At 36.7% G+C, this 17338-nt stretch overlaps 1 protein-coding gene across 3 annotated transcripts in view; it reads left to right on the forward strand.

Annotated features, from left to right (window-relative positions):
• XRN1 (5'-3' exoribonuclease 1) overlaps nt 1-17338 on the forward strand; it is a 142939-nt gene that overhangs the window by 72451 nt on the left and 53150 nt on the right. For all 3 annotated transcript variants that reach the window (XM_012508602.2, XM_030816710.1, XM_030816711.1), the window contains exons 25-30: nt 179-325; nt 4796-4885; nt 5505-5640; nt 10889-10945; nt 11077-11209; nt 16078-16147. In XM_012508602.2, coding sequence (XP_012364056.1) covers nt 179-325; nt 4796-4885; nt 5505-5640; nt 10889-10945; nt 11077-11209; nt 16078-16147 — 633 coding nt within the window. The remainder of the gene's footprint in view (nt 1-178; nt 326-4795; nt 4886-5504; nt 5641-10888; nt 10946-11076; nt 11210-16077; nt 16148-17338) is intronic.

The raw sequence follows: 17338 nt of genomic DNA on the forward strand, positions 1-17338 counted from the left end.
TTGGAAATAACCGTAATAACTAAAATATAGAAGAATAATCAAAACTGAGCTTTTCTAAGAATTGAAAGCAAAACTTTTTGTTCCTTGAACGACATTTTAAAACTCGTGTGTCTGTGTGTGTGTGTCTGTGTGTGTGTCTGTGTGTGTGGACGTGTGCGCATGTGTGGTTTAAATTCAGCCCTCATGGAGACCATAAAGCAAATGTGGGTTTAAATCTCAAATTCAACAAGAAAAATGAGGAGGTACCTGGATATACTAAGAAAGTTGGAAGTGAATGGATGTATTCATCTGCAGCAGAACAACTTCTGGCAGAGTACTTAGAGAGGTAAGTACCTAATAAGATACTAGTAGTCATCCAAAATCTTAGGAAAATACTGTTTAGTTTGCCTTGCTGACATTAGTTTTAGAGGACAAATATTTCCATTAGTAAAATCTGGCATATGTTACGTGTAGAGTTAATTTTGCATCATGGAATATCATAGCCACTAGCTAAAATTGAGTAAAAAAATACCATATTATTTAAAAGAAAATATATAATGAGAATTGCCCTCTTTAGTTAAAATTTTTCTTAACTTACTATCATACATTGTTCACTGCTTTGCATACCTATGTCAGCACTGAGAGAACTGATATGGATAAACAAAGCTCTTAGCATAGTGGATTTTTTCTGATTCTTAGAACTATGTAGCTGCACAGGTCACTGTCTTAGAATTATTGAATTTTAATGCTGAAATTATCTAGGAAATCAGCAAGTCAACTCATACTAAAAGTGAGAAAGCCAAGTACCAAGATACACTGAGTTACTAGTGATAAAGATTTATAGGAAGTATATTTACATCTGATTCGTAATTTAATGTTCTTTCCATTATTCCACTGGTTTCTAACCTTATATTTGAAGATCTCTTTATTAGTTTCCTAGGCTAGCTCCTGTAACAAAGTACCACAAACTGGGTGGCTTAAACAACAGAAATTTATTGTGTCAACCAGTTCTGGTGACCAAAAGTCCAAAATCGAGATATTGCAGGACAATGATGGTCCCTCTGAAGGCACTAGGGAAGCACCTCTGTTCTGCCTTCTCATAGCGTTATATATTTGGCTTGTAGATGCATCCCTCCAATCCTCCGTGTTTATGTGATGTTCTCACTGGGTGTCTCACATCATCTTTCATCTCTGTATGTCCGTCTCTGTGTCCTAATTTCCCCTTTTTGTAAGAACACCAGTCAGATCAGAGTCCATGCTAATGACCACATTTTGTTTGACTGCCTCTACTAAAAACCCTATTTCCAAATAACTCACAAGTTATTTCCATAACTTCTGAGTGAGGCAGGACACAATTCAATCCCATATTACTATCTGGAAATTTAGATTGTTTCTTCTGTTCACTTTCTTATTTCTTTAAAAGGTCATGTTTAAACTACTTTTTCTTAATTTTTCAACTTGACATATTTATGGATTCTCTGCTGTGAGTGGCTTTCCTACCCTGCGCTTCAGCTTTCTTTGACTTCCACCACTCTGGATTCCCTCACACACATATTTCCCCTCTCACTAAACTTTTATCAAGATTTTTTATTAAATCTGTATTAAAGGTTTACTTCCTTATGGTGAAGTAAATGTTCACAGTTGGACCTTATGGAGTATTAAGATTACATTTTATTTCTTGTATACATTTTTGCTTTCTCTGCTGTTTTTTTCATTGCTTCTTATCCGTGTTCACATAACAAATTCTGTGCCATAGCTGTTTACAGTGTGGTCAAACAGATCAGGTGATCGCTCAGTTCCGTTTTTCTCTTAGAGACTTCTTTTAAAACCTGTGTCTTCCTGCTTCAGTTTGAACTGATTGCTCTCTAGGGCTGTTGTGCAGCTCTCATTCTGCAGTTTCCCAGTACTGTCATCCTAGGAATTCAATTTTCTTTACCAGTCTGCCATATAGGATTCCTTCATTTTCTGACTTTCATGCCTCACTCTCCATTTTGATGGAGCACTTACTCCAGTAGCTTCCTGAGAAAACTTGCATGTCTGGAGGTGTGTTTATTCTTCTCCTGCACTTGATTGATAGTTTGCCTGGGTGTAGAATCCTAGATTGAAGATTATTTTCCCTCAGAATTTTGTTTTTGTTTTTGTTTTGCTTTGTTGAGACAGTCTCGCTCTGTCACCCAGGCTGGAGTGCAGTGGCACGATCTCGGCTCACTGCAACCTCTGCCTCTCCAGTTCAAGTGATTCTCCTACCTCAGCCTCCCGAGTAGCTGGGATTACAGGCACCTGCCACCATGCCTGGCTAAATTTTGTATTTTTTTTTTTAGTAGAGATGGGGTTTCACCATGTTGGTCTCAAACCCCTGACCTCAAGTGATCTGCCTGCCTCGGCCTCCCAAAGTGCTGGGATTACAGGTGTGAGCCGCCACACCTGGCCTTCCCTCAGAATTTTGAAACCACTGTTCCATTCTCTTCTCATTTCCATATTGCTGTTGATAAAGCCTGTGCCATTCTGATTCTGAATTTCTGTATGTGATCTATTTTCATTTTCCGAAAGCTTTTTAGCACCTTTCCTTTACTGGTGCTTTTTAATAATGTGAGGATGTGTGCCTTGGTATGGATCTTTTTTCTTCCCTTCTCCTGTTCAGCTCTTTCAGGCTTGAAACTGATGCCCTTCCATTCTGAGAAACTTTCTTGTATTATTTCTTTGATAATTTTCTGCTCACTATTTTTTTCCTGCTTTCTATTTCTGGGAATCCTTTTAGTTAAATCTTAGACCTTCTGGATTAATCCTCTTAGTTTTATCTCTCCTCATCCATTTCCTATATTGTTATACTTCTGTTCTACTCTGGGAAATTCATTCAACTTTATTGTTTATCATTTAAAATTTCTATTGGATTTAATCATTTTAATTTCTAAAAGTGTGTCCTTATTCTCTGGCTATATATAGCATCTTGTTCTTACAGTGAGTGGAAAATCTTCATTTATTTCTCTGAAGATAATTCTAGGATTTTTCCTTCTATTTTTTGTGTTTTCTGTTTTCTCAAATTGCTTTTTTTCTTCCTGTTTGATTTAGACTCTCTTTCAATGTTAAAGTTTTTTTGTTGTTGTTCTTGTCTGGTGATCTTTGATAGCCAATTATATTTAAGAATGAGGCACTAAATAGCTGATTGGAAATTTAGTGTACTTAGGTGGGGTTTATCAGGTGGATCAGGAGGGACTTTCCTGTTTCTACAGAGGACCTCCTAGTATCACTACCTGCATGTTTATCTTTTCTTTCCCCAAGAGGTGGCCTCCACCCTTTTCCTTGACAGTGGATATGAATGTAGTGGATTAAACTGATTGCTAGTATTCTGGAAGTTAACCAGGGAAAGAAGGTTTCATTACCAAGTGGATACTGTGATACACCTCCCGGACCACTTTTCAAGACTGAAAGACCTATCCCCTTGCGGCAGGAATGCTGCTTTCTGGCAGCCCTCAGCTGTGAGCCCTCTTTAGTAATTGCCTGGATGAGGAGAACTGCCTCACCTAAGGTTACTTTCCCTTCCCACAACAGCTACAAATCAATGCCTGATCTATAAGGAGGTGTAGAAGCCCAGACATTCTGATTGCCCCAATTCATGGCAAGTCTGAAGGGCCATCCCAGTTTGAGATCTTTGTGGGGCTGGCCAAGGAATTCATTGAGAATTGATCACAGCCCAGCCTCTTCCTGTGCCCAATTCTGCTTTCTTCCTCTCCCTTCCCTTCCACGGGTGTTGATCAAACAAGCACTCCCTACTAAACTTCCTGCATGCTTGTCTCCATCCCAGAGTCCATTCCTAGAGACCTTATGCTTCCTAGTGACACATTGTATAGTATTTATGCTTTCATTAATTCCCTGTTTTCAGTATAACACCTGTCCTCTCCTCCTTACGCCTTCCTCACCCCTAAGTCGCTGTGACTGGTATACACAAGGCTAGAGTATCTATTTGACCTCTTTAAAATATACGCTACAGGTCATGCTGGGGTGGTAGGCAGGCAACCGCATGACAGTATAACTGCTTGTTATACAAACTTTAAATCTTACTAAACCTCACCCCGCACTTTCAAATGTACCTGGAACCTATAATTCCTGAGCTTTTTCAGAGTGTTCTGTGTTTTAAATCAACTTGCTTCTTATTGACTTCCCCCACTGGTAGTTCAGGATTCAACTCATTCCTGTCTGTCAAATCAGATAATATTCATTCATCCAGTTTCCTATTTCTAAAATTTTAACAGGTTATATATGCCACCAGATACTGTGCTTCATTTTTCATCTGTCTCTCTTAAGTCTATGCCCTTTTTTATACTATATTGTCATTTTAATGGATTGGTGAGGGATGGAAGATAAGCACATACGTTCAATTTGCTATATGTATCCAAAAGTCCTGCACTCTTCAGAAAGAAATGGAATTTTGAGAGTTATCGAAAGACGCCTTTAATCTATTTTAATTTGTTGTATCGTAGAGTGCTCTAGTTTTGTTATGAAAATTAGAAAACTAACCTGTAGATACCATTTTTGTCCATCGGTTGTCATTATAATGAAAGAGGGTAGAGTCAGTAATTGAAGTTTATTATAAGTTTATGACTTGAACCTTAGCCAGTGGGAGTTTTTTGAGGGTCTAGGAGTACTCTGACTTACCAGTCTTACACTTTCTATCGCTTTTAATAATATCCCTTATTAATACTATAGTAGTCCTCAATAAGTTTTATATGTCTCTTTAGGATCTGAAATTATTATGTAGGAAGTTTATCTGAAGTTAACCATATGTATTTTAAGACAATATTTTTGTTTGTTTGACCAGAGCTCCAGAACTATTTAATTATATAGCCAAAAATAGCCAAGAGGATGTGTTCTATGAAGATGACATTTGGCCTGGAGAAAATGAGAATGGGTAAGCAAGATTTATGATATTTGTTCCTCATAGTTCAATTGAGTGTTTTCAATGACAAGTACGGCTGGTTTGTCAAGAATTTCATATTACTTTTTTTTTTTTTTTTTTTTTTTTTGAGGCAGGTTCTTACTCTCTTGCCCGAATGCAGTGGCTCAGACATGGCTCACTTCAGCCTTGGTTCCCTGGACTCAAACAATCCTCCTACCTCAGCCTCCTGAGTAGCTGGGCCTATAGGCGTACGCCTCCACATTTGACTAATTTTTTTTTTTTTTAACTTCTAGGCTCAGGCCATGATCCTTGGCCTCCCAAAGTGCTGGGATTACAGGCGTGTCTTGTTACTTCTTTTTGTTTTGTTTTGTGTTTTATTTTTTGCGTTGTTTCATTTTTGCTTTAAGAGCTTAAATTTTCTTCCATTTATATCAACAAATACTTTTAAACTAATCTTTTTGTGTGTCTTTTAATTACTGAGAGTTAACATGTCCATATTTATATTAGATTTATGATTAGTTCCGATTAAGTTCAGTGACTGATGATTAGTTATATAAGTTTGATGTCTTTTATAATTTATAGCCCTGAGAAAGTTTTAATCAAATTTTAAAAATTACTGTTTTTGCTTTAGTGCTGAGAAAGTTCAAGAAATTATTACTTGGCTAAAAGGACATCCTGTCAGTACTTTATCTCGTTCTTCTTGTGATTTGCAAATTCTGGATGCAGCTATTGTTGAGAAAATTGAGGAAGAAGTCGAAAAATGCAAGGTACTAACTTTCAGTAACCAAGATTATTGATGAGATTTGGAATTAAATGGACTATACTTTACAAGTAATTCATTGTGTTTCAACCAAATAAAACATATACTTAGTGATTCTAATTAGCATCAAATAATCCTGTAGTTTAAAAAAGTTCTAACCATTAACAGTAGCATTTAGTAGCCAAGAGTGTTGTGCCAAATTTATTGTATAGCACTAATATGTTAATGGCTACATTAGCCATCATAACTAATTATAAACTTATAAAATTATATTTTCAACATACAAAAGCCATAGTATTTAAATGTTATGCCCTTGTAGTGTTTCCAATATTGGGAATTAATATTTTGTGATTTTAGTTACAGTAGAAAGTCTGAGAATAAGGTTAGTGATCCCCTATTTCTTCCTGTTCTAACTGTATTCTTTTTTTTTTTTTTTTCTTTGAGACAGAGTCTCTCTCTGTTGCCCAGGCTGGAGTGCAGTGGCACAATCTTGGCTCACTGCAACCTCCGCCTCCCAGGTTCAAGCAGTTCTCCTGCCTCAGCCTCCTGAGTAGCTGGGATTACAGGCGCCTGCCACCATGCCCAGCTAATTTTCGTGTTTTTTAGTAGAGACGGCATTTCGCCATGTTGGCCAGGCTGGTCTTGAACTCCTGACCTCAGGTGATCTGCCTGCCTCAGCCTCACAAAGTGCTGAGATTACAGGCGTGAGTCACCACACCCAGCCTCTAACTGCATTCTTTAAAGACACAGTTCATCTTTTTGTAGAACAAAAAAATTTAATTGACTTTTGACAATCAATTCTAAAATACACTCTTGTTGTTGTTTTTTTTATTTTGGAGACAGAGTCTCACTCTGTCACCCAGGCTGGAGTGAAGTGGCGCAATCTCGGCTCACTGCAACCTCCACCTCCCAGATTCAAGCGATTCTCCTGCCTCAGACTCCCGAGTAGCTGGGATTACAGGTACCTGCCACCTTGCCCAGCCAGTTTTTGTATTTTTTAGTAGAGATGGAGTTTTGCCTTGTTGGCCAGGCTGGTCTTGAACTCCTGACCTCAGGTGATCCACCTGCCTCAGCCTCCCAAAGTGTTGGGATTACAGACGTGAGCCACCATGCCTGGCCTAAAATGTACTTTTCTTACTCATACACTCATTGAGTTACTAAAAATTTTTGAACTCCCTCAATCTCTCCTATTTCTTACATCTCACGTTCTTTTAAGGAGTAGACTTTTACAGTAGGGTTGCGTTTTTTATCAATAGAAAATGAATTGATTATTTTGCCTTTTTCAACTTTTGATTTCATTTTTCACAAATTTGCCCTTTGTATTAAAATACTGTAGCTTTGCCAATACAGCGTTCTCTTGTTCGAATTAATTGCAGAATAAGTTAAGAACTGGGCTCTGGAGCTGTCTCCCCTAACACCCTGAGTTTGAATCGGTTTTTCAATATTAATAACCATAGGCAAGAAACTTAACCTTTCCTTCCATACCTCTGTTTCCTCGTTGGTAAAATTAGAATAAAATAGTACCTGCCTCAGAGTGTCCTCAAAAAGATTAACTGAGTTAATACTGAGTAAACTGCTTCTCATAATGCCTAGCTATTATTAATGCCTAATAATGCTTAGATGCTTTTATTAATTATTATTTAAATTATCCTATCCCACACTGAAGAGCTGTGATTATAGTCTAGAAAATCACCACTAGATGACTCTTTTTCTCTTTAGGAAAAAATATAAGGCTCAGAGCCAAGAGTTTAATTTTTGAAAGGTCATTTATTTTCAGCTGAGGATAGAAAGCCTGTATTTCTTTTTAATTGCCTTTCAATGTAGAGTGAAATCAGTTTGTTCAGCATCATTTTTGAGGTGAGTTTTCCAGTTAACAAATGTTTAAAACCTTAAGCCCCCCAATTTTAACCCATTTGGATTCAGAGCTTTCTAAAATGTTTCACACATTTTCCCTTTACTTTACAAATGGAAGATACATATACAACATTTTAGTCTATTATTTTGATTACATTTTAAAATATATATGTGCATATAGGCCAGGTGCAGTGGCTCATGCCTGTAATCCCAGCACTTTGGGAGGCCGAAGTGGGCGGATCACCTGAGGTCAGGAGTTCGAGACCAGCTTGGCCAACATGGTGAAACCCTGTCTCTAATAAAAATACAAAAATTAGCCAGACATGGTGGCGGGTACCTGTAATCCCAGCTACTTGGGAGGCTGAGGCAGGAGAATCACTTGGGCCTGGGAGGCGAAGGTTGCAGTGAGCCGAGACTGTGCCACTGTACTCCAGCCTGGGCAACAGAGCGAGACTCCATATCATTTTTTATATATATATATATATATATATATATATATATATATATATGTGTGTTAAATTTATATGTTTATAAATTAAATGTTTATATAAATACACATTTATACATAAACATTTATTAACTCCATATCATTTAATATATATTATAATCATACATATATGCATAAATGTTTATATAAATACATATTTATATATGAACATTTAATATATTAACTCCATATCATTTAATATATATTATATATAATCATATATATAAAATCATACATATATGCATATAGATAAGACAGGAGTTTTCTTAAACCTGTTAATGTGTCAGGGAGGTGCAGTTATGAGTGATTTTTTTTTTTGTTTCAGGATTATGTTACTAGGTCAATAAAAGGAGAAAAAAACTAAAAAACACTATAATTCTGAAGATAATTTAAACATTTCTTAATAATGCAGGATCATCATTAAAAGTATCAGTAGTTGGCTGGGCACAGTGACTCACAGCTGTAATCCCAGCACTTTGGGAGATTGGGTGGATCGCTTGAGGTCAGGAGTTTGAGACCAGTCTGGGCAACATCTCCACAAAAAATAAAAAAATTAACCAGGCATGGTGGCACACGCCTGTGGTCCCGGCTACTCAGGAGGCCAAGGCAGGAGGATCACTTGAGCCAGGGAGTTTGAGGCTGCAGTGAGCCATGATCACGTCACTGCACTCTGGCCTGGGCAACAGAGCAAGACCTTGTCTCAAAAAAAAAAAAAAAAAAAAAAAAAGTCAGTTTTCTTGTTGGAACATGGTTTCCAAACTCTGCTAATTATCAAAATTACTGGCAGAACTTTCCTTCCATACCTCTATTTCCTTATTGGTAAAATTAGAATAAAATTCTGGGTTCTACCTCTAGAGCAGTGCATCTCAAACTTTCAGATACAAACAAATGACCAGAGAATCTTGTTAAAATATAGTTCTCATTCAGCAGGTCTAGGGTCTGACTTGAGATTCTGCATTTCTTTCTTTCTTTCTTTTTTTTTTTTTTGAGACCGAGTTTCACTCTTGTTGCCCAGGCTGGAGTGCAATGGTGCGATCTCAACTCACTGCAGCCTTTGCCTCCTGGGTTCAAGCGATTCTCCTGCCTCAGCCTCCTGAGTAGCTGGGACTGCATGCATGCACCACCATGCTCGGCTAATTTTGTATTTTTAGTAGAGACGGGGTTTCTCCGTGTTGGTCGGGCTGGTCTTGATCTCCTGACTTCAGGTGATCCACCTGCCTCGGCCTCCCAAAGTGCTGGGATTACAGGCATAAGCCTCTTCACCTGGCCAAGATTCTGCATTTCTAATAAGCTCTTAGGTGATCACACTTTGAGTAGCCAGTTCCCAAACTTCTCATACATTAGATATGGGTTGGGCCTATTATGAACATTACGCAGCTTATTCGTTTGCCTGATGAATCAGTTTTGATGCATGTCCCTTAATCAATGCTATAGTGTAATAATGCCTATTAATGTCTTAGAGCATATGGGTTGTTTTTTGATATGCAATACCTCACTGTGCCTGCTTTTTAAAGTTCCCTTAAATCTCTTCATAGTCTTTCCTTTTGCTGTTGTAGTCTTTTAGTGCATCTAGTCGGCTGTGGGCTGAGAGCATAGATACTTTGTCATTAAGGCCTTCACTGTTCACTCTATTAAAATTGTAATGTCTCCCCCTACTGCTGTCCTCCTTAACTGCTTCATTTTTCTCTAGGCTTTTTACCTGCTAGCATGCTATATATCTTCCTTATTTTGTTTCTTGTATATATCCCTCAACTAGAGTAAGAGAACAGTTCACTGCTTTATCGCCAGCACCTGGATTAATCAATATATAGCACACAAATGGATCTCAGTAAATATTCATTGAAAGAATAAATGAAATGTCTTATAACAAAAGAAAATAGACACTGTTTAAAGGCTTGAGCATTTTATAGTATGTAAATACATGAACCCTATAGTTTATGGATTCTATAGCCTGGATCCGTTCTGTGTCCTTCTGTACTTATTCCCGTAAGCTATGTTCTAAAGAGAGGTGACTGCCATATAATTAAACTGCTGTAATTTTTAAAATTCTACAAGAATTAACTTTAAATTTTTTTAGTATGAATAGTAGTTTATAAATTGTAAAGGATATAAATTTTTCTCTCGTTTTTATTAGAACAGGTAATATGTCCATCTTACAGATGGAAGGAGGCTGATGCCTAAAGTAGTTAAGTGTGAGTTCACAGAACTAGCAAGTATCAAAGATAGGAGAAAAGTCTTCTTCCAGCATTTTTTAGATAATGAAAAGATTCTAATATTGAATTTTACAATAAATTCAAAGCAAAGGGTTTTGTCAAATAAATGCCACCATAATTTTTATAGGTGGCCACAAAATTCATGGTATTGTCATAGGTCAGTACTTGATACTTTTTAAAAATATATACATCTTTGTTGGCCATTGTATGTAATTCTTTTTATAGTTATAAAAAAGACATTTGTATAGGATAGCGTTTATATAAAGGCCAAAACAGACAGATGTAATCTTTTGTGTTAGAAGTAAGGTTACTTCTGGAAAGGGTAGTAACTGGGAGGAGATGGAAAGGATTTCTTGTGTTGAGCTTAGCAATGTTGTTTCTTGAACCAGGTATAGTTATACATAGATACACTATAAAAGTTCATTGGCCTATATACTTATCATTTTGCATTTTCCTCCCCATGCTGTCTTATACTGCAGCAAAAAAATTTTACTTTAAAAAATTTTTAAATAATAATTTAGGCTATAGGCATTTTATATGTGTTTATTTTATTTCTCCTTGCTGCAGCTGCAGAACTTTAAATATTTTAAAAATTAATCTCTTCATTTGGCTTTTTAAAATTCAGACATGTGGAAGTAGTAGTTTAGTGATTTTATAATTTTATATTTTAAAAATATTTAACAATTTTTGTTTTTCCTCAGCAAAGAAAGAATAATAAGAAGGTGCGAGTAACAGTGAAGCCCCATTTGCTATACAGAGTAAGTTTCCTATCAAAGAATTCAGAGTTGTTGCTTTCACTTTGAATGCATGAAAGGAACAAAAATGTTTTCAGTATATTAGTATGAAAATTTTTTTTGTTTATTATAATTAATAGCTTTCTTCTCTTCAGCCTTTAGAACAGCAACATGGAATCATTCCTGATCGGGATGCAGAATTTTGTCTTTTTGACCGTGTTGTAAATGTGAGAGAAAACTTCTCAGTTCCAGTTGGCCTTCGAGGCACCATCATAGGAATAAAAGGAGGTAATATCCTAATACTTGAAATGTCTTCAACGTAATTTATATTGTAAAGTAATACACAGGCTTGTCTGTTTTTTATATCTAACCAGAAAGTGACTATAAAGCAGAAACAAACTAAATCTTTTTATGTTTTAGTTAAATTTTTTTTAGGTTATACTTTTCAGAGAAAAAAACTCTTCTGTTTTTTATTGTATAATGTGGAAAGAGATTAAAAGGAGAAACTGAGAAGGGGCTGCTGAGAATTTAGTAGTTTTATATCACATTAAAATTATGCAAGATCTTGGTGAGCATACATATGTTTTCATGAAATTGATAGAGAATTTTCATTGCTTCTCACGAGTTTCATTGCTCAGAGCTTTATTTTCCTTGTAATCATTTATTTTCTGAGATTAAATTTCATTGTAATCACTTAGTTTCTGAGATTAAATATATATTACGTTAGTTACAGTTAAAAGATTTGAAAATTAAATGTGTATATTAATTTGGACTTTATGAATACAACTAAATTACATATATAAAATAGACCTATAAATCTGTTGCACAACAGTGTACATACAGTTCACATTACTGTACCATACACTTAAAAGTGGCTAAGATGGTGAAAAAAAAATCAGAGAAGGGGGAAAAAAAGGAAGCAGCAGCTAAATATCTGAATGTGCCCCCAAAGATATTCCTAGAATAACCAGCTTTATAGCATAGATTCAAAAAAAGTTAGTGCCAGCGTGAAGCAGCATCATGCACCCAGGAGTCAGTGTGCTGGCAGCACTGTTCCTCTATATATATCCCAGGCACTGAACCTCTTGGTCTCACTATCCCAAAAGTAAGAAGAACAGGCAGGCCACTAGCAGAAGAGAACTGCTTAATTAGTGCCAGCAATGTGCCAGGCACCAACACATTTTGCATTTAACCCTCACTGTCACCCAAGGGGTGGGCGTTATTTCCTCACCTGAGAAGTTAAGTAACCTTCCTGTGTTTACAAAGATAAGTGGCAGAGCTGGGATTTGAACTCCTTCCTCTCATTCCTACCTAAATTTGAACAGTGGTTCTGTACCTTTTCCATTTGTAGATCCTCTTTGAATCTTCCTGCCCACATAACTAAAAGAATTTTCTTCCCTAATTTTGTTTTTTAGTTTTTTGGAAGACTCACTATTGTTAAGATGTCAGTGAAATCAGTTGCTTTGATTTATACGTCAAAGAAATCCCGATCAAGATCCCAGCAGCCTGTTTTGTAGAAATTGATAAGCTGGTTGTAAAATTTATTTAAAAAGCAAAGGCTCTAGACTAACCAGAAAAAATTGAAAAAGAAGGACAAAGTTGGAGAATTTACCCTACCTGATTTCAAAACTTTACAAAGCTAGAGTTATGAAAAACAGTGTGAATTAATATAAAGATGACATATAGATCAATGGAATATAATCAGAGTCCCGAAATAGACCCAAACCTATATGGTCAATTGATTTTACAACAATGTGCCAGGATAATTTGATGAAGAAGGGATAATGTCTTTAACAAATGGTGCTGTCCCCACTAGTATAGTGGTGAGTAATAAGAAAAAAAATGTAATTTAATTTAAAAATCATGCTGTATATATTGAGGACTTGTTTAGTGTAAAAGAAAAAAAATGGTGCTGGAACAATTAGACACTATATGCAAAAAAAAAAATCCACAACTCCTTACCTTACATCTTCTATAGAAATTAGCTCAAAATGAATCGAAGACATAAATGTAAGAGCTAAAATTATAGAACTTTTAGGAGAAAAGCTTAATAACCTAGAATTCAGTAAAGATATCTTAAATAACACATAGAGAGTCTGAAAGAGAATTGCCAGCCAGGTGCCATGGCTCACACTTGTAATCCCAACACTTTGGGAGGCCAAGGTGGGAGGATTGCTTGAGCCCAGGAGTTTGAGACCAGTCTGGGTAACAAAGTGAAACTCTGTCTTTACTAAAAAAATTTTTTTAAATTAGCCAAGCATGGTGTTGTGCGCGTGTACTCCCAGCTAATGAGGAGGCTGAGGTGGGAGAATCACTTGAGCCCAGGAGATTGGAGATGCAGTGAGCCATGATTGCACCGCTGCACTCCTGCCTGGGTGACAGACTGAGACCCTGTCAAAAAAAGAGAGAGAGAGAGAGAGAGAAAAGGAAGAAAGGAAGGGAGGGAGAGAGGGAAGGAGGGGAAGAAGGGAAGAAAGAAAGAAAAGGGAGGGAGAGAAAAAGAAAAGAAGAAAAGGCCAGAGCAGGAGGGAGGGAAGGAAAAAGAAAAGAAAAAAAGGCTAGGGGAGGGATGAAGGCGGGGGGTGGGGGGGAGAAGAAAAAAAGGCCAGGCGCTCATGCCTATAATCCCAACACTTTGGGAGGCCAAGGCGGGTGGATCACTTGAAGTCAGGAGTTCGAGACCAGCCTGGCCAACATGATGAAATCCCGTCTCTACTAAAAATACAAAAATTAGGGACGGGCGTGGTAGCTCATGCCTGTAATCCCAGCACTTTGGGAGGCCAAGGTGGGCGGCTCACAAGGTCAGGAGTTCGAGATCAGCCTGGCCAATATGGTGAAACTCCATCTCTACTAAAAATACAAAACTTAGCCAGGCATGGTGGTGTGTGCCTGTAATCCCAGCTACTTGGGAGGCTGAGGCAGAAGAATCACTTGAACCTGGGAGGCAGAGGTTGCAGCAAGCTGAGATCATGCCACTGCACTCTAGCCTGGGTGACAGATCGAGACTCCATCTCAAAAAATATATATACAAAAATTAGCCTGGATTGGTGGCAGGCTCCTGTAATCCCAGCTACTCAGGAGGCTGAGGCAGGAGAATCTCTTGAACACAGGAGGTGGAGGTTGCAGTGAGCTGAGATCACACCACTGCACTCCAGCCTGGGTAACAGAGCAAGACTCTGTCTCAAAAAAAAAAAAGAAAAGAAAAGAAAGTAAAGAAAGAAAGAAAAACAAAATTGCTACTTTAGACTTCATCAAAATTAAAAAAAAAACAACCCTCTTAAAAAGACACCATTACAGAAATGAAAAGGCAAATATTAGCAAAACATAAATCCAACAAAATGCTTTTATTTAGACTATATAAGTTTTTTACAACTTAAAATAAATCAACCCAATTTTTAAAATGATCAAAATAGCTGGACAGATATTTTACCACAGAAGATATATGGATGGCAAATAAGCACATGAAAAGATACTCAACATCATTCGTTGTTAGGGAAATACAAATTAAAACCAAATAAGATATTACCACGTACAGAAAGACTTAAATTTAAAAGAGTGATTATACCAAGTGTTGACAATGATATAGGGCAACTAGAACTCTCCTATATTGCCAGTTGTAATGTAAAAGATAAAACCACTTTGGAAAGTAGTTTAGTGGGTTTTTTTCTCCCCACATTGGTGGGCTATCATGATGAAGGTAAGTCCTTAAAAAGTTAAACATACATCATAACATAGGGCCCAGCCATCCCATTCATAGGTGGGTATTTACCCAAGAGAAATGAGGGCTTAAATCCACATAAAGCCTTGTTCATGAATCTTCATAGCAGCTTTATATGTAATAACCAAAAACTAGAAATAATCTAAATCCCCATCAGCAGATGAATGGATAAACAAATTCTTGGATACATATGCAGTGGAATACTTCTCAGCTATAAGAAAGAAACAACTACTGATAAACACAACATAGGTGACTCTCAAAATAATTATGCTCAAAGAAGCCAGACAAACGAGGAATACACATTATATTATTTCATTTACATAAAATTCTACAAATGTAAAGTAACTTATGGTGACAGCAGAGTTTTAGTTGTTGCCTGGATTAGGAGGATTCAGATTACAAAAGGACATGGAAAGTTTTGGAAATGATTATCCTATTTATCATGGCTTCATGGTTAATTATGTATGTTAAAACTCATTAACTTGTATATTTCAGATATGTGCAGTGTATCATATGTCAGTTATACCTCAGTAAGGCTGTTTTGTTGTTGTTGTTGTTGTTGTTGTTTTTTGAGATGGAGTCTCGCTCTGTCGCCCAGGCTGGAGTGCAGTGATGCAATCTCGGCTCACTGCAAGCTCCACCTCCCGAGTTCATGCCATTCTCCTGCCTCAGCCTCCCAACTAGCTGGGACAACAGGCGCCTGCCACCATGCCTGGCTAATTTTTTTTTTGTATTTTTAGTAGAGACAGGGTTTCACTGTGTTAGCCAGGATGGTCTTGATCTCCTGACCTCGTGATCCACCCGCCTCGGCCTCCCAAAGTGCTGGGATTACAGGCGTGAGCCACTGGGCCCAGCCCAGTAAGGCCGTTTTTTTTAAAAAAAGTACATGCCCTAAGACCCAGCAGTTTTCACTTTTAACCTAGGGAATATTCACCTGCATAAAGGACACATTTGCATGTTCATTGTAGCATTGTTTATAATAGCAAAAGTTAGAAATCACCTAAATGTTTATCAGCAGGAGAATGGATAAATTATTGTATACCATAGATGGGATACTATATATCCAGAAAACTGAATGCACATGTTTACGTGGGTGAATCTCACAAATATAATGTTGAAAGAAATAAAAATAAGTTGCAAAATAATATATTCTCTATGATATAATGTATATGTTTCCAAACTTGCAAAACAATACTATATATTATTCATAGATACATATGTATGTAGTAGAAGTATAAAGAAACATAAGGAATCATAACTGCCCAATTGAAGATAATGTTTAATATTTATTAATATTATGCCATTGTTCATATCCTGAATATTTTATATCATACCCAGAATTTTTATAATAAATACTTCCAAACACTCCAAAAACTTATCTGTTGATTTTTCATCGTATGATTTTTTAGTGTCTCTTTTTCTCTCTCTGTTGTAACAGCTAATAGAGAAGCTGATGTATTATTTGAAGTATTATTTGATGAAGAATTTCCTGGAGGGTTAACAATAAGGTTTGTATTTCCCAATGATAATTGCCCTTTGTGAATATGTTCGTGTGGCCAGTGACTTTACATTACTTTTTATTTGTTTACAATTTCTGTTCGTGGTATGTGTAAGACATACTTGCTACTAGGGATGTAACACTGAATAAGGCAGACATGCTTTCTACCCTCATAGAGCTTTCATTTTAGTGAGGGAGGTAATTAAGCAACTGATTACATTATTAATTATTTAATTAAAACATGGCAAGCACTAGGAAGAAGTGCAGGTTTTTATAAAGAGTATGACCCGTCCTGCGAGTAACAGAAAGGTCTGTTTGAGGAAGTGGTTAAGATAGAACTTGAAGAATGAATAATAGCTAACCAGGGAAAAATGGGGGGAATAATGACATGTGCAGAGGAAGAGGGAATAGCATATGTAAACAATGGTATTAGGGTTAAATAACTTCAGGAATAGAAATGTCCTTTGAAATTAGTGACATGTATGTCTTTGTCACCAATTTTAGTGGAGTTGTAGGTACTCACGACAGATTGGCATGATTTGAGAAGTGAATGGCAGGTGTAGTAATGGAGACAGGAAATTGAGGCAACACTTGGGAAGTTTGACTATAAAGGAAAGGAGAAAGTTAACTGGAGGTTAGGAGGTTTAAAGGAAGAGGGTTAAATTGTTTTTAATTTAACACAGGTAAGACAAGTATTTTGGGGGAAAGTGCCAATAGAAAGTTTAAAGTTATAGGAACAAGTATCATGATAAAATGAGAGACACCATGGTGTAAACTCACACTTAAACGTTGTATTACCTTGGATAGGTTAATTAAGTGTCTGACCCTCAATTTCCTCATCTGTAATGAAGATATATACATACTTCCCTAGGTTATTGTGAGGATGAGATGAAATCTTTTCCAGTTTTCTACTTTCTAAAAATCAGCTGGAAAATTTGAACTGAATTTAGCTTAGTTTCCTTTTCTCCTCTATTTTGATGAATGAGTAATTAAAATAAAAAATTAATTACCCTTTTTTAACCTCCTTGCATGAAATCACAGTCTTTGGCCGTTATACCAAGTAGTCACCTTCAGGATGTTATTATTATTGTTTTGCAACTTAAATATGCTTGTTACTCAAAGACTTCTCCAGTCTGTATTCTTCACATACAGCAGCAGAATCCGGATCTCCTGTCTGATTTTATTTTTCATGAAAATGTTT

The sequence above is a fragment of the Nomascus leucogenys genome, chromosome 8 (genome assembly GCF_006542625.1).
Source record: "Nomascus leucogenys isolate Asia chromosome 8, Asia_NLE_v1, whole genome shotgun sequence".
Lineage (NCBI taxonomy): Eukaryota > Metazoa > Chordata > Mammalia > Primates > Hylobatidae > Nomascus > Nomascus leucogenys.